The sequence below is a fragment of the Oenanthe melanoleuca genome, chromosome 4 (genome assembly GCF_029582105.1).
Source record: "Oenanthe melanoleuca isolate GR-GAL-2019-014 chromosome 4, OMel1.0, whole genome shotgun sequence".
NCBI classification, from domain to species: domain Eukaryota; kingdom Metazoa; phylum Chordata; class Aves; order Passeriformes; family Muscicapidae; genus Oenanthe; species Oenanthe melanoleuca.
In genome coordinates, this window is record NC_079337.1 from 68,491,619 (window position 1) to 68,516,197 (window position 24,579).

The 24,579-nt window shown below is 54.3% G+C and overlaps 1 protein-coding gene across 1 annotated transcript; it reads right to left on the reverse strand.

The window, feature by feature from the left end:
• Positions 1–587: 587 nt before the first annotated feature.
• On the reverse strand, positions 588–20,723 carry LOC130252691 (cytochrome P450 26B1). Its single transcript, XM_056490519.1, has 6 exons — positions 19,545–20,723; positions 17,492–17,716; positions 4,986–5,261; positions 3,796–3,951; positions 2,322–2,603; positions 588–984 (listed from the first exon to the last, which is right to left on the reverse strand). Exons 1-6 carry the CDS (start codon positions 19,746–19,748, stop codon positions 592–594), a joined length of 1,536 nt encoding a protein of 511 aa, XP_056346494.1. The 5' UTR covers positions 19,749–20,723; the 3' UTR covers positions 588–591.
• Between the last annotated feature and the right edge of the window lie 3,856 nt (positions 20,724–24,579).

The following is a 24,579-nucleotide window of genomic DNA, read 5'->3' on the forward strand; positions in this document are numbered from 1 at the left end:
GGGCAGCGTTGTGTCCCCCTGGCCAAGGAAAGGCTCCAACGCCCCAGAACAAACACAGCCAAACAAATGAAAAAAAAAAAAAATAACCCACCCCCCCCCAAAAAAAAAAAACACCTCAAAAAACATAAAAACACTGTTATCACCAGCTAATTTAACACTGTTAAAAAAAAAGGTCAGAGGTCACCCCAGAGCTGCCCCGGGACACCAGACCTCAGGTCCTCGGCTGATTCCCAAGCCTTTCCCGCAGTCGGGCCTTCTCCTCCTGGCAGCAGAAGTGTTTTATAGATATTTATATATATATATTTATAATATTTAGATACTGTGTACGGTCAGCCATCCCAGCTCGACTCGGCTTTTGCGGATCTTCCTCCTCCCCAGCGAAACTCGCCGCCGCCGACGCCCCGGCCTCCTCCCGCGGGAAGAGCAAAACGCTCCCGGCGGCTTCCCTGCTGGAAAAGCAGTCCGGATCCGGAGGTGAGCGCCGTGGAGAAGCTCCTCGTCCCTCTCTCCTCCCCTGCTGTCCATCCCCCTCGCCCCCACCCCACCCCTGCGCCCCCCGGCCGCCCGTCCCTGCTGCCGCCGGCGCGGGCTCTACACGGTGGCCCCCAGCATGGCGTCTGTGCCCGTCAGGATCTCGTTCTGGTTGGAATCCAGTCCGAAGAACTTGACCTTGAGTCCGTCAACCGGGTGGACCACGGGCACCAGGGTGATCCTGGGGAAAGTCCTGGTGGCGAGCTCGAAGCGGCTGGTGCTGGCCAGCTCGATGGCCAGGGCCTTGAGGAAGAGCTTGGCCAGGTGCTTGCCCAGACAGGTCCGTACGCCTCCGCCGAAGGGCAGGTAGTGGAACCTGCCGTCCTTGTCCTCGCTCCGGCCCTGCCCGAAGCGGTCGGGGTCGAAGACGTCCACGTCCTTGAAGACGGGAGCGGTGTCGTGGGTGTCCCGGATGCTGTACATCACACTCCAGCCCTTGGGGATTTGGAAACCCTGCGGGGAGGCGGGAAGGGGGGGAGAGGAGAGCAGAGTGGGTCAAGCCTGCTGCAGAGGGAGCGTGGGGGGATGAGACGGAGGAATTTTGTTTCTGTGGAATCGTGGGATGGCTTGGGGTGGGAGGGACCCTAAACTCATCCTGTCCCACTCCCCTTCCACACCTTCCACTACCCCAGGGTGCTCCAAGCCCCATCCAACCTTGGGCACTTCCAGGGATGTGGCGTCCACAATCCCTTGGCAATTTGTGCCAGCCTGCACCACCCTCACAGTTTTTCTTGCTTATTCCCATTTTTTTGGGGTTTATCCCTCAAGCGTGGTGCAGGTTTAAAGGAAAACCAGACAGCACAGCACGGAGAGATGTGACTCCTGGCTTTTCCCTCCCTGTATCCCAAGGATCCATGGGATGATCCATCCATTTATTTGCTTTGTGGTCACTGGCAGGAGCTGCCTACCAGGATCCCCGTGGTGCTGAGCAGGGGAAGCAGCATTTCCCGTGCCATGCCCCACACATCAGCCAGCCCTTCCCAGAGCATCCCAGAGCGTCCCAGAGGGATCCCAGAGCATCCCACACCCCGCTGCCTGTCAGCACCACACACCCAACACCCACGTCAGGGCCCAGGCGATGAGAAATGGGGTGGATTTATCATCCCCTGAGCACTTTAAAAGGTCTCTGACTCAAACCACTGCATTAGGAGGATTTACAGTGACAAGGCAGCTCCCGAGATTTTGTTTTGCTGGGAGGAAATTCCAGCCATGGCAGTGACTAATCCGCCTGTCATCCGGCAGCCTGGAGATGCCCTTTGCCGTAAACCTTTCCCCTGTCACACCCCAGCTCAGGATTTGGCGTCACTGTCACGAGCTGGGCTTTGAAGCATCACACCCGTCTGCTCTCTGGCAGCTCTGGCGCATCCCTTGCTCCACATCCCACCACTGCTGGATCTGGAGCAAATCCCACGGCCAGAACCACAGGATTAATTAGGCTGGAAAAGCCTTTGAGGTCATCGAGTCCAAACTGTGAGCTAACACCAGCTCATCCACAAAACCGTGGCAGCGAGTGCCACATCCAGGCTTAAACCTCTCTAGGGACGGTGCCTCCACCACCTCACCGGGCACCCCATTCCAACACCCAACCACCCTTCCTGGGAAAGAATTTTTTTCCCTAATATCCAGCCTAAACTTCCCCTGGTGCAGCTTAAGCCTTTATCCCTTCGTCCTGTCACTGGGAGAAAGGCTTAGTTAGGCAGGACTTCATTCATCCCCTCGGAGGTCTCCTCTAAGCCAGGCTCAAGCGAGCTGGGCAGTTTTGATCAGCTCAGGGGTGCAGCAGTACTCACATCCAGCTCGAAGGTCTGCAGCACGGTCCGGTACCCCCCGGAGATGGGGGTGAAGAGCCTCAGCACCTCCTTGATGACGCAGTCCAGGTACTGGAGGCCGTTGATGGTGTCCAGGCGCAGGGAGCCCTCGCAGATGCAGCCGTTGTGGAGGATCCCTTTGCTCCGCAGCTCCTCCCGCAGCTTCTCCAGCACCCGCGGGTGTTTGAGGAGCTGCATGATCAGCGAGGTGCTGGCGCTGGCCGTGGTGGCGTAGGCAGCGAAGATCAGCTCCAGGGTGCCGTCCTGGGGGGCAGGAGGGGAGCCAGGGTGAGGCACGGGGGTGGGACAGAGCTGGGGCATCTCTTTTGGGTGTTCTTCTCCCCCAAAAGTTTTCCAGCCTGGCCTTAGAATCGTGGAGTGGTTTTGGGAGGGATGGATGGGTGGGTGGATGGGTGGATGGATGGATGGATGGGTGGATGGGTGGATGGATGGATGGATGGATGGATGGATGGATGGAACTCTGAGATTGAGATTTGTTCCAACCCCCAGGGACACCTCCCACCATCCCCAGTTTCTCCCATCCAACCTGGCCATGGGCACTGCCAGGGATGGAGCAGCCATAGCTTCTCCCCCAAAACAGCAGCTCCGGAGATTTAAGATCCAAGTGATCTGAGGAAGGATCACGTCACAAAGCTGGGAGAGGGAAAAATGGGAGTGGACTACAAAGGGAGGTGTTGGAGGGAGATGGATTCTCCTGCGTGATTTCCCACCCACCAGGATGGGTGAGGGAAACCTGGGCAGAGTTTGAGTCCATTGTTAATGGCCTTGGGCACTTCCAGGGATGCAGCAGCCACAGCTTGGTCACTCCTTGGAAAGTCACCACAAGGAGCTTCACACAGAACCTCAGAGGATCAGACAAAAAAACCCAGGAGGTGGCTCCTGGCACGGCAGGACCCAGCTGCAGGTAAGAACTTGCAGCAGGGCTCCTGTGCCCTGCAAAGGAGGCACCAGGAAAAGTTGAAGGGTCAAGGGATGCAGCTGATCAAGGCTTCTGTTGTGACCTCAGTGGGGAGGTCTGGGTTGGATACTGGGGAAAAGTTCTTTCCTGGAAGAGGGGTCAAACATTGGAAAAGGCTGCCTGGGACAGGGATGGAACCACCATCCCTGAAAACATTCAGAAACCGCGCAGGTGTGGAATTTTGTGGCGTGGTTTAGTGAGGATGGAGGTTGGACTCAGTGATCTCAGAGGCCTTTTCCAAGCTGAACGATTCTGCTTTGCAGAAAAGGCTGGGCAAAACCAGCAAATAAAAGAAGCAGCTGGTTTGGATCCACCACAGCAGCATCTACCAACACATCGTGGTCACCCATCTCTCTCTGCTCATCTCTGCCCCAAAAATCCCTCCTTGGAGCATCCCACACTTTTCCCTTGGGGAAGACCTCACCCTGAGCAGAACAGGAACAAGAACAACCCCAAGGCCTCGAGGAAGAGCTTTACCTTCAGCTCCTGCATGGTCAGCTCCTTGCCGTGCTCCTTCCCACTCTCTATCAGGATGTCCAGGGCATCAGCATAGTCCTTGCCCTGCGTGTTCTGCAGCTTCTCCTGGATGGCTTTTTCCAGCCCCTTCTGTAGCGTCTCCCGAGCCCGGATTCCCTGTGGAGCGGGAATTGCTCAGACCACACCACCAGCAGCACCTTGCCCATCCCAGGAGCTGCAGATGTGCTCAGGACAGGTCCAAGCCATAAAAGCAGAGGCTCAAAGAGGGGTGTGAGGATGTTGGAGGTGTCCCCCGGGCGGGAGGAGTAAAGACAGAGTTGGGGAGATCACAGGAGGAGCAATCAACACCTAGGTGTAAATGATGGGTCTGGGCTGGGAGCCCCTGTCCGGCACCGCTTCACAGCCCCCCGGCTCCTCCTGGGATGTATGGAAACCCCTGGGAAAATCATCTCTCAAAGGAAAGCCCATTCATCCCAAAGAATCCCCTTCCCAAGCAATTTGATCACCTGGTCCCACTAAAGCAATTCCTACGGGGGCGCAGCTGCTCGGGGCTAACCTGATGCTGGGAATGATTCCGGACTCCAAGGGGATGCAATCATTCCCATGGGCAAACAGCAGTAAAAAAGATTTGCAGGGATACCACAAAAATAAATTTTGAGCCCCCTGTATTTCTGTTATCAAAATTCTCCATGGAAAAAAACCCATGGTTTTATGCCTGTTTTTTGTTATGTTTTCATTTTGCATCATTCATTAAAAAAAACCAAAGCAAAACAACCAAAAAAAAAAAACTGGAATGCTCCAGGAATTAGAAGGAGGTGTTTTAGTTTTGGGAGTTACAAGGATCTGTTTTAGTTCTTGGAATTACAAGGACCTGTTTCACTCTGAGGACAGGAGGGAATTGAAAGGAGAAGAGTTCCACGAACTAAAAAAATACGGGAAAATTGCCAAATGAGGGAAAATATTAATTAAATCTGGGCCAATCCTGACTATTTTCTTATCAAACCACTCCAATCACCAAGGGATGGCTTTTCCTCTGTCTTCCCCACTAAATCAGGAATCGTGGCCCACAGTGGACTCCTTGAGGTGGGAGGATGAGAAACCCCACCGAAAACCGGGAAAGGCGCGGATTAATCACCACGCCCGTGAATTAATCGGTGCTATCAGGGCAGAGAACCCAACCCAAATCTCACCCTCCTGTATCCGCTGAAGGGCAGATCCACGGGCAGGGAGAAGACGTTCTCCACGAACTGCTGGTAGACCTCGAAGAGGCGGCCGAGCTCCTCGTCGGGGATGCGGAATCCCAGCAGGACGCGGATGGCCATGCGGAACGTCAGCTTCTGCGTCTCGTGGTACACGTTGATGGGCTCGGGGTTGCTGCTCCAGGCCCGGAGGGTGTCCTTGATCACCAGCTGGATCTTGGGGAGGTAACTCTCCAGAGCCTCGTGGCTGAAAATCTTGGAGAAAACCTACGGGAAACAGCAAAAAAATAAAAGATTTCGACATGGCCCCAACGCACTTAGCCTTCACCAAGGTCAAAAGCTTTACACTGCTTCATCCAGAGCCACCAGCTCCTGCCGAGATTCCCACTCTCCAGAGCCTCATGGCTAAAAATCTTGGAGAAAACCTACAGGAAACAGCAAAAAAAAAAAAAAAAACAGATTTCAACATGGCCCCAGCGCACTCAGCCTTCACCAAGGTCAAAAGCTTGACACCGCTTCATCCAGAGCCATCAGCTCCTAAAAAAGCTGCCAGAAACACCAACTTCTCCTGAGATTCCCACTCGTCAGAGCCTCATGGCTAAAAATCTTGGAGAAAACCTACAGGAAACAGCAAAAAAAAAAAAAAATTTCAACATGGCCCCAGCGCACTCAGTCTTCATCAAGGTCAAAAGCTTGACACCGCTTCTTCCAGAGCCACCAGCTCCTAAAAAAACTGCCAGAAACACCAGCTCCTGCTGAGATTCCCACTCTCCAGAGCCTCATGGCTAAAAATCTTGGAGAAAACCTACAGGAAACAGCAAAAAAATAATTTCTACGCTGCCCCAACACCATTGGCCTTCACCAAGTCATCACAAGGAATTGTCATCATTCCAAGCTTCTCATCCAGAGCCACCAGCTCCTAAAAAAGCTGCCAGAAACACCAACTTCTCCCAAGATTCCCACTCTCCAGAGCCTCATGGCTGAAAATCTTGGAGAAAACCTACAGGAAACAGCAAGGAGAGGTTTCTACACGGCCCCAACACACTTGGCTTTCACCAAGTCATCACAAGGAGTTGTCACCATTCCAAGCTCCTCATCCAGAGCCACCAGCTCCTAAAAAAGCTGCCAGAAACGCCAACTCCTGCCGAGATTCCCACTGTGACCATCACAAGCGACAGGGAATAACGGAGCGAGCCAGGGATGGGAGGAATTCCTTCCTCCCATGTGTGGCAGGAGGGACTGAGCCAGCTTTCCATGTCCGAAGGATCCCAGTTCTGCTCATCCCATGGTCTGGGTGTCACCAATGCCCCTTTTCCACAGGGATTCTCCAGCGTCCAGCACAGAAAAACACAACAGGAAAACGCAACTCTCCCAACGGGAAGCACCGACAATTCCTCCCACCTCTCCACCACCATTTTTTTTCTTTTTTTTTTTTTTTTTCACGGATGCAAAATGAAGTAAAATAATTATTTTGGAGCCTTTAGGATCTCTGTGGAATCTGGCTGAACTCCGACAGGGGTTCAGGCAGGGAAGAGCCGCTGCACGTACGCAGAGGCCGCGATCGCCCTCGGCTCATTTCCTTGGGAAACCAGGGGAAAAAAAAAAAAATTCCTGATGTCAGCAGCCAGCGTTAATTTAAGCTCTGCGAGTAAACAGTGAGCAGGACTGGGCCTCCCCAGGTCCCCCACGCTAACGGCTCCTTACTCCAATTTTTTTCCTCCAATTTGGGCCCGGGCCCGCTCGAGGAGCTCAGCAATGCCAGGAATGTCCCTTCCCGGCACAGCAGCGCTTTCATTCGGCATTCCCGCCGCATCCCTCCCCGAGAGAAGGGGGGAAAGTGCTGTTTGTTTATTTTTTATTAACCTACACACACGCACGGGGCAGGGCGCACACGCACCGCAGGCCTCCAGGAAAATCCAATTAAACCAGGATTCCAAGGAGGGAGCCGCGCGCCGGAGCCTCCACCGGTGGCCGCTTCCCGGCGGGAATGCAGGCGAGGTGGGGGGGCTGCCAAGTTATCAAACCCACCAAGAGGAGCGAAATCAAAGCCGCCCCCTCTTTTCCATGAGCGCCGGGCTCGCCGGAGCTGTAAATGTGAGAATTTCCTCCGCAGTCAGCACTCCAAGGGAAAGGTAATATTTTCCTGGCTGCGACCCCTCATTGCTAATGCCCCGGCGTTCCCTGGGAGTTTGTTTGGTGAAAAAACACCTCTGTCCCCTCGCAGCTCTGGGCAGGAGGCTCCACAATGCCCCGGGTTGAGCCCCGAGCGAAACCCGGCGCACGGCAGGGCCCGGCGCGGAGCTCCCTGTGGGAATCTCGGGATGGGAGGGTGGATAGGGAAGAGAATCCGGGCAGATCAGCCTGGGGGACAGGGAGCCGTGGCTGGATGGCCGCACGGAGCCGAGGCATGAATGAATGAATGAGAGGAGGGATCAGTGAATGAATGAATGAACAGCAGGGAGCGAGAGCGCGGCGAGGGCACGGGACGGGGCGGCGGCGGCCCTGAGCTGCTCTGGAGCCTGGAAAGGCAGCGAGCTTCAGGCGTTTTCCGCTGGAAAAAGCAGCTGCTCGGGCAGGAAAAGCTGGAGGGGGAAAAGCCGAGACCCTGGGCTGCGTGGGGAAGGTGGGAAGGGAATGGGAAAGGTGGGAAGAGAGTGGGGAAGGCAAGAAGGGAATGGGGAAGGTAAAAAGGGAGTGGGAAAGGTGAGAATGAAGTGGGGAAGGTGGGAAAGGAGTAGGGAAGTGGGAAGAGAGGGGGGAAGGCAAGAAGGGAATGGGAAAGTGGGAAGAGAGTGGGGAAGGTGGGAAGGGAACGGGGAAGGAAAGAAGGGAGTGGGGAAGGTAAGAAGGGAACGGGGAAGGTGAGGAGAGAATGGGGAAGGGACGATTCCTTTGTCCACGAGCAGGACCCCGGGGTTTGATGCAGAGCCAGGATCCATGAGCTCTTCTGCAGGGAGGGGACAAGACCACCCAGCTGGGGCTGGCAAAGGGACACTGCTGTCTCCCCGTCCAGCTCTCACCTGCCCTTCATCCATGCTGAGGAGCTTGGGATAAGGACAAAGGCTCCCAGTGAATGTCCTGGAACATTTCCCATGCCTCAGTTTCCCCAGCTGGAAGCAGGGCCAGGGAGGGGACAGCCTCTGCTTTAGGAGCACCGGGTCTACATCCCTGCTTGGAGCCACCATCCCAACGGAGCTGCCATCCCAACGGAGGTGGCCTTTGGGGGCTCCTGGCCTCGTCCTCCCCACAGGAGAAGCATTTGGGAACCCCCTGCTCCCTGAAGAAAGGACACAACACAGTCCCAGACGTGTCTCAGGTCCCAAAACAGCTGCCATGGTGTGGGGGGCTGGATCCACACCCCTGGATCAAGCCAGGCTCCCAGGAGGAGAGATCCTGTCCTAAGAATTGATGGGAGCAGATGAGTGGGATCCTTTGGAAGAGAAAACCGAACCCTCGTGGGATCAACACAAACCTGCCCAGCCTGACAAGCATTAAGCGCTGAGGGGGTGAGGGGTTTTTTTTTTTTTTTTTGTTTCTCTGCAATTTTGGGAGCTCTCCTCGTGCCAGGAGGCTCCTCCAGCTGGCTGCTCCCTGGAGCTCCCAACCACGTCCCGAGCCCCGGCCGCGCTGCTCCGTCCCGGCCGCCGCCGCCGCGCTCGCACCGCCTAATCCCACATGTCAGCAGATCCTTCCCCGGCCAGACACAAGTCTGGATCCCCTTCCAGTCACCTCCAGTTCAACCCTGCATCTTTCCAGTTGATTAAAAAGGAGGAGAAGGCAGCCAACTTTCCCCGACAAACCCCGGCGCGTTCCTAGCCTAAAATTCCTGCGCCCTCTAGTGAAGTCGAGCCGAGCGGCTCGGCTGCTCCAGGAGCGAATCCAGGCAAAGCCGAGGAGAATCAGGGCAAAAAAAAGTTTTTCCAGAGCTGCCAAGAGGCAAAATCATCTCTAAGCTCAGCTTTGTTAACCATGAGATGCCACAGCCTGGCTGTGGTGGCACACAGCCACAAGGGCTCACGGCAGTGCCAGGACTTTTTGGGGATGCTGGAAAGAGCCCCCAGTTTTTCCACACTGGGATATATCCCAAAAGAGCCAAATCTGGGAATTTGCTCCATCCAAGGGTGTTCATTTCCACCACACACCCACACTGACAGAGACCCCACCACCCAGCGAGCCTGCCTGGAACCTTCCCACTCTGCCTCGCATGGAAAAAGGATATTTAAGGATTTATGGTTTTCCAAAGGCAGAAAATGCCTTCCCAGTGCCTCAGCTCCATGTGACAGTAAAATGCTCCCAGTCCCACCCTTAAACCACCAAGGAGAGGGAATTTCAGGGAATTCTGTGAGCTCCAACAGACATGGCTGGGGTGTAGGGAGCCATGTTTTCCATGGATTTCTCCTTCCCACTCCAAGCACCAATCCCTGCCTTTTGCCATCCATGGTTTGCAGGCCCCTCGCTCCCATCTGTCACACCCTCCCAAAAGAGGGAATGGAGCTTTCTGTTCCTCCCCTCCAGGAGGAAAACTGAAATCCTGGGATCAGCCACCTGCATCCCATCCAGCCTAGAGCCGCTGGCCCGACCAAAGAGGGGCGGGATGAGCCTGGAAATGTTTTCAGGAACCAGTTTGGCACCTGCCGGAGGTTTGGCCGACGGGACACGTCGGGAAGCATCCAAAGCAGCATCTCAACCTGGATTCGTCCTAATTCTTCCCACATTTCCAAAGACCAGGCTGTGCTTGTCCCAGCCCTGTCCCGTCACCACATTATCCTGGATGGCTGCCCCTCTCCAGAGCCCATTCCCATGCTCCAGCCGGCTTGAAAACCGGGATATTTTTGGAGGTGGTTCGTGGGCAAGAGGCCGTCCTGGTGCTGGGAGCATGAACAAAGGGAAAACACAGCAAAAGAGCTGGAAAGGCACCACAAAAGGAGAGAAAATTCCAAAAAAATCTCGCTCCTGCCCGGACACTCTGAGGTCTGTTTATAAAAGGTTTGGCCGTTGCACACAGCAAAGAGCTGATTCCTTTTCTCCCTTTTTTCCCTCTGGAAAAAGGGAGGGCATGGAAGGCTCCATCCTGGAGGAATCCAGGCTCTCGTGAACGCTCCAGCCTCCAACAGGAGTCTGGGAACAGGAGCTGGAGCCTCCAGGCTAAAAGGAATGATGTGCCTTTGCCAAAGGCACTTGCACTGGAATTGGGATGATTCTCAAAAAAATCTGCTGGAAAAAACGGATCATTTCGGATCCTTGGGTCATGTCATGATGCACCTGAGAGGGATGTCCCTACCCCTTGATTTTTCCATGTTTAAAAAAAAAAAAAATAGGATCATGAGAAACTCCAGCATTTCCAGTCCAGTTCAGAATAAAATTAAGCCCAAGATCTGCATTTCCCCTCAACTCAAAAATCTCCATGTTCAAGAATCTCTCCTACAAATCTCAAAACCATCCAAGGCCTTGCTTCAACCCCAAGGGCCAAGAGGTTAAAGGGGCTGTGGGGGAGAGCCAGGACCAAGCAGGACCTGCCTCAGCACCCCCTCTGCAAAGCTGCCTCAGCCTCCCAAAAATTCCATCCCCAGCAAAATTCCCTCGAGAAATTTCATCTTCTCAGCCAAATTTATGGGGACACCAAAAGGCACTGGGGTTCATGGAATGCTGCTCCAAGTGTCCTCTCCTGGATTATTTAGGGAGGAAAAGGAGAACAAAATTCACCTTATGGTGAATTCTCTCCTCCTCAAGGTGGGGAGAACGATCCCAAATCCATGGATGTCAAAGAAATGGGAGCTGTGTCCGGGGAAAAAGGATCAGGAACTCTCCTAGAGACAAAGCCAGACTTAAAAACAAACCAAGAATTCCAGAAACCGGGAACAGAGCTGAGCAAGAGGTGGCCACACTCAGGAGGGGATGAGTGGGAAATTCCTGATCCACGGTGCAGCCACTTCATCCCAAAGGAATAAAAACCTTCCAGAGCATGCACGAGCTTGTAGCAGGAATAAGGGAAAAAAGCTTGGAAAAGGGATTTCTCCAAGGAAATCCTGGGGATTTCAGGACCTCCATGGGATGAGCAAACACCTGAGGAGCTCCTGCAGACCAGGTGAGGACTAAAGCTCCTCCAGGGAGGAGGTGACAAGGCTGAGGTGACCCCACAAGGTGCTGCCCTATGAGGAGAAGGAAGCTGGAGAACCAGCAGCTGAGAGAGATTTCATGGGAAAAAATTCCACCTGGGAAGTGATGGAGAGCTCCGTTACCACCTGAGGGAGAAGTGGGATACAAATCTCAACTGAGGAGGAAAAAGGAAAAAGGAAAAAGGAAAAAGGAAAAAGGAAAAAGGAAAAAGGAAAAAGGAAAAAGGAAAAAGGAAAAAGGAAAAAGGAAGGATCCTGACTCCCTGACATCCCAAATCCCAGGGATTTGCTCCCATCCCTCTGGAAGTTCCACCCAGCTCAGAGCCCAAGGAGGGGCTTCCCCTTCTCGGTGCCTCCCCAAACACCCAAAAACTCCCACCCTGGACTCACAGGAAGGAGGAAAATCCAATTTTGGGGATGTTCAGCTCCCAGGGTGTCCCACAGCCACCATCCTGCTCTGCCAGCACAGCAGGCTCAGAGCTCGTGGGGAGTTTTGGGGTGGAAGGCAGAGTGAAATCCTCCCAAATTTGTGTTTTAGCCAGGAGCTCCTCCATTTGGCTTTTTTTTTTTTTTTTTTTTTTCAATCCCTTGCAATTACTCTGGATTGACACCCCTGGAGATGACAGCACTGCTCGGTCTAAAATCCAGGAGCCAACCCAGCCCTGGAATTCTTCCCCTGGAGCAGGAGCCATCCTCCATCCATGGAAGATTTTCCCTGTTCCAGAAGCTTTTGCCCCTGGATTAAAGTTCCCAGGGCATGGAGCTGATGGCAGCAGGAATTCAGCTTATTTGATCTAATTTTGGGAGCTGACCCCGATGGATTGGGTTGATTTCTTTTCCACCACGGGCACATGGAATAGAGGTGGGAGGGCTGGATAGACACAAAAAAAAATAATCCTAAAAACCCTAAAAAAAAAAAAAAAAAAATCTTTTCAACAACCTCACTCCAGGTTTTCTGCAGGAAAAGATCCCTTGCTGCCACCTCCCATCCCTCCTTCCTCCTCCAGCCCTCTCCCCCATCCCAACCCCGATCCCGACGCTTCCCTCCCCCCCAGCCGAGCCCACAGCAGCTGGTTTATATTTGGCTGTAAATTTATGGCCCCTTTTGTGTTCTTAATCCCCCCGCAAACGATATGAAAGCCTCGGACCTTTCCACTCGGTGCTAATGAGCTCAACACTTGTGTGCCTCGGAGGCAGAGCATTAATTGTGGTGTGTTAATGAGCGATGGAGCTTTGGACAAAGCTGAGACAAACCAGGGCCGTTCCTCCGCTCCACTCCCTCCTGGAGTCTCTGGAAGTCTCCCCAGCAATCCCACGGATTGCTTTTATTTTATTCCATCTTTGCCCTTTTTTTTTTGTTGGTTTTTTTTTTGGTGCCTATTTTGGGATGGCTCTGCTGGAACACGAGCCCGGCGCTCTCCTGCCGAGCTGGATGATCCCAAGGAAATTCTGATCCCGCCTTTCCCGTGTGGATCCTGCACTGGGAATCTCCTTCCTGGCCCTGGGGGCTGCTCAGACTTGACCTAAACCCTAAAGGCTGTGTCCTGGTCATTTCCAATTCCCATTTCCTTCTCCACCAGCATCCCTTGCAGGCACAGGAGGGCTGAATTCCAGCTTCCCGCTGGAATTGGATCCCATAAAAGCAGAGACTGCAGGATTCCTCAGAGCAGCTCATTACAGCTCCTTTCACCCTGGAATCAACGCTCCCAAAATCCTGAGTTTCTGGGAAATGAAGAGATCCACAAGGACAAGATGGGATCAGACAGGACAAGGATGGAGGGAAGAGACAGGGAATGGCAGAGGTGACACCACTGGGTGGCCAAAACGGGAATGGGATGGGAATGGGAATGGGAATGGGAATGGAAATGGGAATGGAAATGGGAATGGGATGGAAATGGGAATGGGAATGGGAATGGGAATGGGAATGGGAATGGGAATGGGATGGAAATGGGAATGGGATGGAAATGGGAATGGGATGGGAATGGGAATGGGATGACCACCAGAGCACTAAGCAGGAGCTGGAATGATCCCACCAACCCTTCCCAGTAAATTCCAGCAAGAACTCCAATCCCCAGGGATGACATTCAGGGCAGGGACAGGGATCTGCCACCAAAAACCGGGAGCAAAGACCCTGCTCAGCCCCTGGGGTCCCTCCTGTGAGGAACCTGGAGGTGATTCCAGACAAAAATTCCACTGTGGAGCTCCGGCTCCAGCAGGGGTGGCCCAGATCCTTCTCCAACATCAACACAACCTCCGAGATCCAGCAGCAGGAACAGCCTGGCTGGGACAAAGATCCCAGAAAAGTGGGAGAGGAGTGGGGAGCTGCTTTTATAGAAACTGCTCTGATCACCCAGCTCTGTCCAGGCCAGAGCCAGCACAGGGGATGAAGGATTCCATGATGCAGGAATTCCCTGTTCCCAGCCCCACATCCCTGCTCCAGGCTGACTCCAAACCCTCTCTATGACTGCAGAGTTCACTTCCCAGAACAGGGAGGTTTTCCTCAGTTTATAGGAATTTTCAGTGCCAGTGACATCTGCAGTGCAGGCATTCCCTGCTGCAGGAATTCCCCATTCCCAGCCTTCCATCCTGCCCCACATCCCTGCTCCAGGCTGATTCCACCTCCTGGGATTCCCTCTCTGTAAATGGAGAGCTCATCTCCCAAAACAAGGAGGTTTCCTCCCATTTATAGGGATTTTGACAGGCTCCTGGAGGGGAAATGTGATAAATATGAGATGGGAAAAAGCAGAGAGCTTCCATAGGGCTCGGATTGGGAACCAGAACCTTTTACCTACAGGATCAATACTTCTGGATATTCTATATGGAACGGGATAATGAACCCATAAAGATCCCAAAAATCAGCTGAGGCAGGGAAACAGGGAAGAGAGAAGAGCTCCAACATCTAAACAATCCCTCCTATCCCCGATCCCAAGCATCCTCCAGCAGATCCAGCCACAATTCCTGGATCCCAGGAGTTCCACCGAGCAGCTAAAATTCCTTGGAAAGCTCCAGCGAGCAGCTGATCCCTGGCAAGATCCCAGAACCCTCCTGCAAGAACATGTTGGGTTTGGAGCTCATCTCCACATCCCGGTGACAATCTGGAGAGCGAGGATTGCCTGCCAGGGAAGGCTGGGATGGGGGAGCTGCTGGAAATAAACGCAGCTCGAGGGGTTTGGGGAAGCTGAGGGGGATTTATGGCCGCGGGTAAGAGCTGGGGATGATCCCAAAAGGTTGGGAGGGCTGCAGAGGTGGGTTCCACGCTCTGCTTTTCCTCGTTTTGGCCAAAATCCTGCGCCAGGTGAGGAATTCCGCTGCAATTTCTGACAAGATCAGGGAGTTGAAAAGGAACAAATGAAGGCTCGAGCTTGGAGATGAAGCAGAGCCCAGAATGTGAGAGGTCACGACACCAGAAAACCCCACAATGTTTTCAACTGGATCATCACCCACCAAAAAGATTTCCCAGGAAATCCTCTCCCCACAGAGCTTCCAGCTGCTCCAAAGATTTTTGTGAATCTCGCAGGAGCAGCAGCCTCACTGTGGAAATTTGGGGATTCCGTGGGAAATTCTGCTTTTTCCAAGAGGAGAACTCGGGCTCGTTTTAAGATTTAAGCCCGTCCTAAATCCAAATCCTTTCTCCTGGGAGCTCTGCGAGTTTCAGGGTGGGGAGAGCTGAAAGTCGGAATAAAAGCTCGGGGTTGACGAGCTCCGGAGAGGCCGCACCTGATGGGAAGAGATTTCATCTGCTCCTCGGAATCGTGATAAGACAGAACGATCGATTTTCACCCCATTAGAGGCAGGCTCGGCTTATCACCGTGCGCAGCTCCAGGGATGGGTTTTTAGGGAGGATTCCCCGAATCGGGAGCGGCCCAAGGGTGGGTGGGGTGGGAGGTGCTCAGCTCCCAAAAGCAGCGATCAGCAGGAGATGGAGTGAAGAAATCAGGCTAGAATTCCTGAATTCCAGAGCTGAGCCCTCTGGACTCAACCCAGAGCCGATAAAAGGAAAGTTTAAAAAAGAAATAACTCATAATCCCAGATCTCGGGAAAAGAGTTTGTGGGAGCTCAAAGAGCACCAAGGAGTGGGAGAAGGAGCCGGGGTCATCCTGGGACAGGGTTTTGTTGGAATACCTGAGCTCGGGAGGCTTTTGGCCACCCCGAAGCAGGAATTAGGATTTAGGAGTTAATTGGGATTTAGGAATTAATTAGGAATTAGGATGCTTTGCCGGATTGGAATCACAAGTGATGCCGAAAATCGTGGAATGATGGAATGGCTGGAGGTGGAAGGGACCTTGGTGGTCACCGATCCCACCCCTGCCACTCCAGGGACAGCCCCCACTGTCCCCGGGTGCTCCAAATCCCAAACCCGGCCTTGGGCACTGCCGGGATCCAGGGGCAGCCACAGCAAACCTGGGAATTCCATCCCAGCCCCTCCCCACCCTCCAGGGAACAATTCCTTCCTAACATCCAGCGCCTAAAGAGGATGCAGAAAGGGTCTTGAGGAGCACAGAGATCGTTAGGATTCAGAACATTCCAAAACTTTTGGGTTTCTGAGTTTAGAGTTGGCCACGTGTTTTTTTTTTTTTTTTTTTCCCAGCAGGAAAAACCCAGGAATGAGAACGCTGGGAAGAGGAGAGAGGAAAGAAACCTCTGCCGGGTTTGTGCCGCTGGCATCGCCCCTGGCAGGGCTGGCAGCGCCAACCCCAACCCCACCAGGATCCCGCAGAGGTCAGGCCTCCCTTCTCCGTGACCCCACAGCCCAATTCCCCAGGAATTCCGGGGTTTTATCCAGGCAAAGGCCGCGTCAGATGAGCAAAAAATAATCCAGATGTGCAGGAGGGTGAAGGGAGCCGGGAATGGGAACGGAGGCACCTTCAGATCTCGGCCTGATCCTGCTTAACCTTCCCTGGGGAGGGGATAAACCCTCCTTGGACAGGGAATGAACCCCCTGGAGAGGGAATCAATGGGAGCCAAAGCTGCTGCCGAGGAAAACTCATCATTCCCAAATCCCTGCACTTCTCCTGCCACCAATTCTCCTTCTGGATGGAGGCAGCCCCATCACCGTTCCCCTCGGTTGGAAAAATATCTCCCTTTTTGAGGAAAAACCCCAAAATCGGAGGGACTGAGGTTTGGGGCAGGGACAGACACAGCTTTTTTATTTTTTGTGGTGTCACTCCGAAAAATTGTGACTAATGGGTGTCATGTGCTGTTTGTTTTTGCATCGTCTCCCCTGGGACAAAAGAGGGAAGGGATTTTTTGGAGGTTTGGAAGGGATTTTATGGCCTCCAAAAATAGGAAACGCTGCTGGAGCAGGGACCTGGCCTTGGGGCAGGGATGGGGACAGCCTCGTGTCCCCAGAAGTGTCACCAGTGCTGTCCTCACACCGCAGAGGTGGGGGGGACACCCCCCCACACACACACTTTATTCCCAAATAATTCCCAGCCCAGATCCAGCTGGGAAAGAGCCACGGAGGGTGGGGTGTGACAGCCACGGAGGGTGGGGTGTGACAGCCACGGAGGGTGGGGTGTGACAGCCACGCCACCACTGCCACCAGCCCTGCAGCACGGGGGACACGGGGACAGTCCCCACCTCTGCACCCCCAAACCAGGGTGGTCTCGGGGTGTCACACTAAAGTGGCTCAGCACCCCAAACCAGCCTGACCTGGGGGTGACACTAAAGGGACTCAGCACCCCCAAACCAGCCTGATCTCAGGGTGTCACCTCGGGGGTGACACAAAAGGGGCTCAGCACCCCAAACCAGGGTGGTCTTGGGGTGTCACAAAAGGGGGTGACACTAAAGGGGCTCAGCACCCCAAACCAGGCTGACCTAGGGGTGACACTAAAGGGGCTCAGCACCCAAAAACCGGATTGATCTGGGGGTGACACTAAAGGGGCCCAGCACCCCCAAACCGGCTGATCTGGGGGTGACACAAAAATCTCTCAGCACCCCAAACCAGGCTGTCCCGCGGGTTCTGAGGGCGGTGTCATCTCGGGGTGACACAAAAACCTCCCAGTCCCCAAAACCGCCGCTTCACCCCAGAACCCCCTCTCACATCCCAAATTCCTTAAAATCCAAGGAAATTCTCAGCGTCACCAGACCATCCCCTCCAAGAAAAAGCCCCTCGGGGTGTCCCTGAATTTTGGGGAGCGTCACAATCCCTGGGGATTCGCCCTTTTCAGAGCCCTCCCCGTCATCACAGGGGGCGACACAGGCGTGTCCCCCACCCCACCTTGAAATTCCTCCAGGGATCAGCGCGGGGAAAAGAGGGAAGAAAAAAATAACAATAAAAAAAGCGAATAAAATGGAATTGGAATGGAAAAAAAAAAAATTTTAAAAATTAAAAAAAAAAAAAAAAAAGAAAAGGGGTGGGAAAAAAGCGGTGCCACCCACCTTCCTCTTGTGGCGGTGGATGTCGCCGATGGAGTTGGCCACGGTGTTGGGGCCCAGCAGCATCCGCGTGCTCCGCGGCCACTCGGTGCTCACCAGGTGGTGCTCCCCCATCAAGATCTTGCGCACGTTCTCCGCTCCCGTCACCCGCACCAGCGGCCGCCCCAGCAAGTGCGTCTTGAACACGTTCCCGTACTTCTCCCTCCGCGAGGACTGGAAGCAGGAGCCCTGCGGGGGTGGCCACGGGGGTTTTGGGGATGGTTTTTTTTTTCTTTTTAGGGGGGTAACCTCCACCCCCCCCCCCACACACACCACGGCAGAGCGGGGTTTGGGGATTTGGGCAGGATTTTTGGGGTGCTGCCCAAAATTTTACCCTCAGAGTGCAGCTCGCCCGCCCCGCGGGGGTCGGTGCCTTCCTCCCCCCCCTTCCTCCTCCTCCTCCTCCTCCTCCTCCCTTTTACTTCTCCCTTTACCTCCCCTGTCACTTTTAAACATATTCCTATTTTTTCTCATTTCCCCCCCCGCTCCTTGATACCCTCCCCCTTATTTCCCCCCCTCTCTTTTTGTCTCTTTCCCCCCCCCCCCTTTTTTTTTTTCTCTCCCCTCCCTCCTCTCTCAGGCTGATTTTACTCGAAAAAGGCAGCGCTTTGCCTAAGTAAATCTCCAGATTTCAGGGACTTTAATAACTTTCCCACATGCTCCAGGGGCTTTTGTCGGCCGAGCCGCAGCAATAGCGGGGGGGTCCCCCCAAAAAAACCCCCCTGGCGAGCGGGGAGAGGCGCTGCGAGCGCCGCGGCCGCGCCGCCGGGCTGGGAGCGCGGGTGTTTATTTTGAAACAAAAGCGCGGTTGTGAGGTTCAGATGTTCAGGTGACCCTGTTTCTTGATCTGCGTAAATATAATTAAAGTCCTTTTTGTGGCATTAATAAAGAGTTATTTGTACACCATTTCCAGGGCAGCACAAAGAGCACCTTTATGCGGCACAAGTTGCGAATGGAGTCCAATTTATACAAAATTTTTGTATTTTTAGCCCTGGACTCTGTTTGGACGGAGCCTGTGGAAAAGCGAGAACCCTTTTCTGGTCCCCCTGTAAAAATCTGATAAATTTCTTTAAAAAATAAAGCCCTATTGAGAGCGTGCCGTTAACCCCTTCGGCGCCGGGGGCGAGCGGGGCCGCCGTGGCGGGGCTTCCCCGGCGGTGGCGGTGAGAGGGGGGGACACCGGGGGACGCCGCCGCTGTCCCCGCCGGGACCGGGCTGTCCTGCCCCGCCGCCGGCCGCGGCGATGAAGGGCGGGAGCATCCTCCTTTGATTATTATAATTAATTTTTTTTAATTTTTTTTTTTTTTTTTTTTTTTGGGAGAGAGAGAGGGGGAAACCCTGGCGCGGCTTCGCCTCGGGGGTTCCCTCCCGGGATGCTGCGAGCCCCGGGGTGCCCCCCCAGAGCCGGGCACCCCTCGGCCGCCTCCTACCTCGGATTTTTCCCCCTTTCCCCCCGATTTTTTTTTGGCAGCCCCGCGGTGCGGGGGGATCCCGCTCCGCCCGCCGCTGCTGGGCGTTTAGCGAGGTTAATCCCGGGTTAATCTCCCGATTACCTCGGCGGGTTTCCCCGCCGCGGGAGCAGCGCGGGGAGCGGAGCCGCGGCTCGGGGGGGACGCGAGCGCCGGAGCCCCCGCACCCAGCCCGGCTCCGCCGCTCCGGGCTGGAGTTTTTTGGCAAGAAGCGAGGCTGGGGAGAGGAGGAGGAGGAGGAGAAGGGGGTTGGCAGCCCAGGGGCGATCCCCGCCGGGAGCGAGCCCAGCCCGGCCGCGCTCCCCCGGTGCCTCCGCCGCTGCCCCGGCTCCGGCTCTCCCTCCCCAGCTCGCCGAGAAGCCGCATGATGCAATCGGAAGGAAAAGAAGACGAGAGGGAGAAAAAAAATAAAGCGGCAAAAAGGGCTGAAAGCACCCTAAAAAAAAAATAACACTTTTAAAAAAATCCTCCCCCCCCAAAAAAAAAAAAAAAAAAAAAACGCGCGGTCCCAACCCAGCTCCCAGCGAAGAGCAGGGAATCCTCCTTACCTGCAGGAGCCAGTGGAAGGTCTCTCCGATTAAAGGGAATCCCATGGAGCCTTTGGGGATTGGTAGCTTGCAGGTTTTGTCGCGGGTGGCAGCCCAGCGGAGCTGCCACAGCTGTTGGGACACGGCCAGCAGCAAAGTCAGTGACACCAAGCACGCGGCGAGGGTAGCCAGTGCCGAGACGAGATCAAAACTTGCAAAAAGCATATTTGGAAAGAAGGGAGGAGGAGGAGGGTGGGGAGAGAAACAGCCCCTTGACAGGCACCGCGCTCGCACCCACACAACACGCGCGGGGAGAGGGCGAGTGCGGAGCGCCCGCTCGGCGCCGCTTGGGGGGTCCTGGGGCTCGGGGGGCCCCGGCTCGCCCCCCTCTGCGCTCCCCTCGGCGAGGGGAAAGAGGGGGGAAAGAGGGAAAAAAAATAAAAAAAAAATTTAAAGGGGGAAAGCTGTGGTTGCTCGAAGTTTGGGCTTGTTTGGGGTAAACTTGACAGAGTGACACGGAGGGAAAAGCACCACGCGCGCACGGAGAGAGGGGGAAAGGGGGGAGGAAAAAAAGAGGAAAAGCGGCCCCCTCAAAAATGGGGTGGGGAGGGGAAAAGGAGAGAGTAAAAAGGAGAAAAAAAAATTAAAAACCCTGGAGTGGCGGAAAAAAAAAAAAAAAATAAAAAAAAGACCCCAAAAAAATCCAACTGCAGATGCTCTGGGTCTCGCTCGCTTGCAAGGCAAAGCCACACACAGCAGAAGGAGGGGGGGAAAAAGAAGGGAAAAAGAAAAAAAAAAATGGGGGAAAAAGGGGGAAAAAAGGTTAAAAAAAAAAAAAGTAGCGAGATTAAAAAAAAAAAGTTCCAAAAAATCTTAAAATAATTCAGCCACGAGCTGGAGAGATGGAAGAATTAAAGAGCTGTATATATGTATCTACACACACGCAGCGAGCCGGTTCGGTTTATAGCTCTATCTCTACATATATATAAATATCTCCCTATAAATACAAGATCTCTCGCCACGCCGCTTATTTGGGAGCCCCAGACTTTTCACCAGACTTCTGTAAGGAGGAGGAAGAGAGAGAGAGAGAGAGAGAGAGAGAGGACGAAAAAAAAAAAAAAAAAAAAAGAAAGAGAAAAAAAAAAAAAAAAAAAAAGAGGGAGGCAGGGCTGCTGGGCAAAGCCCCTCTGCACTGTTCGCTTTGAGGCAAAAGAAAGTCAAATGTGTGTTTATATAGAGGCGGGGAAGCCGGGGCTGGGCCGGCCGCCAGCGCCGCTGCTCCCCCCGCGCCCCCACCCGCACTTCAGAGGCTCGGGGGGGCCGGGCCGGCCCGGGGGACGCGGCGCTGGAGCGTGCGAGCCCTGGCGAGCAGCCCGCGGCTCGGTCACGCCGCTCTGCTCGGCCTCATCCTCCTCCTCTTTCTCCTCCTCTTCTCCTCCTCCTCCTCCTCCTCCTGCTGCCGCCGCTGCTCCTTCCCCGCCGGCCTGCGGAGAGACGAGCGCGGCTCAGCCCCGCCGGACCCGGAGCGGAGCGGGGCTGAGAGCTGCGCTGGAGCGGGGCACGGAGCGCAGCCCCCGGGGAGCCCCCCCGGCCGGGCACCCCGATATTTACTGCCTGATTGTCCCCCCGATATCCAACCCGTGATTGTCCCCCCGATATCCAACCCGTGATTGTCCCCCCGATATCCAACCCGTGATTGTTCCCCGATATCCAACCCGTGATTGTTCCCATAGTATCCAACCCGCGATTGTCCCCCGATATCCAATCCGCGATTGTCCCCCGATATTCAATCCGTGATTGTCCCCCCATAAGCAATCCGTGATTGTCCCCCCGATATTCAATCCGTGATTATACCCCCGATATCCAATCCGTGATTGTACCCCCGATATTCAATCCGTGATTGTACCCCCGATATCCAATCCATGGTTTTCCCCCCATGAGAAATCCCTGATTGTTCCCCCCTTGCCACAACCCCCCTGTTATTCAATCCCTGATCGTCCCCCCGATATCCAATCCGTGATTGCCCCCCGATTTCCAACCCGTGATTGTTCCCATAGTATCCAATCCGTGATTGTCCCCACGGTACTCAATCCCTGATTGCACCCCGATATTCAATCCGTGATCGTTTCCCCCCTTGCCACAACCGCCCCTCCCATTATTTAATCCTTGATTCTCCCCCCGATATTCAACCTATGGTTGTTCCCCCCTTGCCACAACCCCCCTGTTATTCAATCTCTGATTGTCCCCCCGATATTCAATCCCTGATTGTTCCCCCCTTGCCACAACCCCCCTGTTATTCAATCCCTGATTGTCCCCCCAGTATTCAATCCGTGATCGCTTCCCCCCTTGCCACCCCCCCCTCCCCAAATACATCCCCTTGGATTCTCCCCCCAACATTTAATCCACGATTGTCCCCCCAATATTCAAACCTTGATCATTTTCCCCCTTGCCACAACCACTCCCCCATTATTAAATCCTTGATTGTCCCCCCAATATTTAATCCTTGATCATTTTCCCCCTTGTCACAACCCCCTCAATACCTGATCCCTTTGGGATTGTCCCCCCAGTATTCAATCCGTGATTTTTGCCCCTCTTGCCACAACCCCTTCATTACTTAATCCTTGATTTTCCACCCCAATATTTAATCCTGTATCATTCCCCCCTAACCACAACCCCCCTGTTATTAATCATTGATTGGCCCCCCAATATTTAACCCTCGATCATTTTCTCCTGGCAAAAAAATTCCTCCCCATTGAACCCCTTGATCATCCCTCCCTCATCACAACCTCTCAGTATTTAATCCCTGGTTTGTCCCCCCAATATTTAATCCTTGACTGTCCCCCCCAATATTTAACCCTCGATAGTTTTCTCCTGGCAAAAATCCCTTCTCATTTAACCCCTTGATCGTTCCCTCCCCCCATAGTATTTAACTCTGACTCCCCTTGGGCTGGTCCCCCCAAATTTAACCCTCAATCATTTCCCCTCATGTTTAATCCCTGAAATTTCCCCCCATAATGATCTCCCTCCCAATATTTAACCCTTCACGACTCCCGGCTTCCCCCGACAAAAATTTCTTCCCCACAATAATTCCCCCAATCAATTCCCCCCATTTTCAATGACTCACCCCGATTTATCCCCTAATTATTTCCCCCTGTCTGTGAGTTCCCTCTCTCCCCCACCCAGGCACAGATTTTTCCCCAAACCTGACATTAATTCACTCCAAGCATTGATTTTTACCCTCCCCAATAATTTCTCCCTGTCTATCGACGTTCCCCTTCCATAATTTCTTCCCGGGAATCATTTTCCTACCCCCTTGATGATCCCCCTCCTTTTCCCTGCCCATATTTCCCTTATTTCCCCCAAAACAGACCTTCCCCCACCAGGATTTGCCCCCTTGCCATGACCTCCTCCCCAATTATTTCCCCCGTTCCATTAACCCTAAACACCCTCCCTAATTACCAGTGCTAATCAACCTCACGATTTCCCCCGTGTCCCCCCCACTGAATTTTGGGGTTTTGCTCTATTTTGGGGTTTTTTTTTTGGGGGGGGGAGATTTTCCTGCTCACCCTCCCCGCTGCTTCCCAGGCCAGGCTGGGTGACGCCGCTTTTTCCAGGGGTGTCCCCATGGTCCAGGAGGCTCCAACCCCCCCCCCCCAAAATTCCATTTTTTTTTCTCCTCCCCACCCCAGGATGGCAGCAGGTAGCGGGGCCGCCCGCTCGCAGCCCCTTTGGCCGAGCATTTGCTTCAGATTACAGGAAAAACAAAAGTTCTTTGAGTTCCCCCTTCTCCTTCGCCCCCTCCTCGCCCCTCCCCGCCTGGGCTCGGTCTGATCCCGGTGGGGGCGCCGGGAAAAGGGGCGGGGGGTCCCCTCACCCCTTCTTTTTCTGTTTTTTTTTTTTTTTTTGGGGGGGTGGTTAACCCAGGTGGGGAGCCAAGCTGGATCCCACCCCTTTCCCCTCATCCCCCCCCCCCGCTTAGGAGCAGCGATCCCAATTCCCGCATCCTTGGATCCCGCACCACTCCCGGTCCGGAGACCCCTCCCCAAAAAAATATTAAAAAAAAAAAAAAAAAAAAATCACATCCCACGGGAATTCCCGGCTCATCCCGGTGTGGGGGCTCCTCCTCGGGCCCCTGCCCGTGCCCCCCTGAGGGTGGGATCCCCCTCTGGAGCCGGGATCCCGTCCCGCATCCCGGGATCCGCAGCCCCCCGAGCCCGCGCCCCCCCCGCGCCGCCGCCTCTCTCCCGGCCCTGCGGCCCCACCTGGTGGCGGCCGCGGGCACTGCAGGAGGCGGCAGGTGGAGGTGGCACTGTCCCCTCCCTGTCCCCTCCCTCCCTGTCCCCTCCCCATCCTTCCCTGTCCCTCCCTTTCCCCTCCCTGTCCCCTTATTGTCCCCTCCCTGTCCCCTCCCTGTCCCCCCCGTCCCCTCCCCGTCCTCTCCCTGTTCCGCCCCCTTCTCCCCACAGGGTGTCCCTGGGTTCGGACCCAATCGCTTCTCCAAAGCACCTTCCCAAAAATCCTCCCCAAAGCATCTTCCCAAAAATCCTCCCCAAAGCTCTTCCCAAAAATCCTCCCCAAAGCATCTTCCCAAAAATCCTTCCCAAAGCATCTTCCCAAAAATCCTCCCCAAAGCATCTTCCCAAAAATCCTCCCCAAAGCATCTTCCCAAAAATCCTTCCCAAAGCATCTTCCCAAAAATCCTCCCCGCATCTTCCCAAAAATCCTTCCCAAAGCACCTTCCCAAAAATCCTCCCCAAAGCACCTTCCCAAAAATCCTTCCCAAAGCATCTTCCCAAAGCAAAGCGCCTTCCTGAATCTCCCGCCAGAATATCCTCATCACAAAGCATCTGCCTGAAAAGCCGTCCCAAAAATCCTCCCCCAAAAACCTTCCTGAATCTCCCGCCCAAATCTCCCCATCCCAAAGCACCTGCCTGCAAATCCTTCCTGCAAAACCGTCCCCAAAAACCTTCCCAAAATGCTTTCCCAGAGCTCCTTCCCAAAGCACCTTCCTGAATCTTCCCCATCCCAACGCATCTGCCTGAAAATCCTTCCCGAA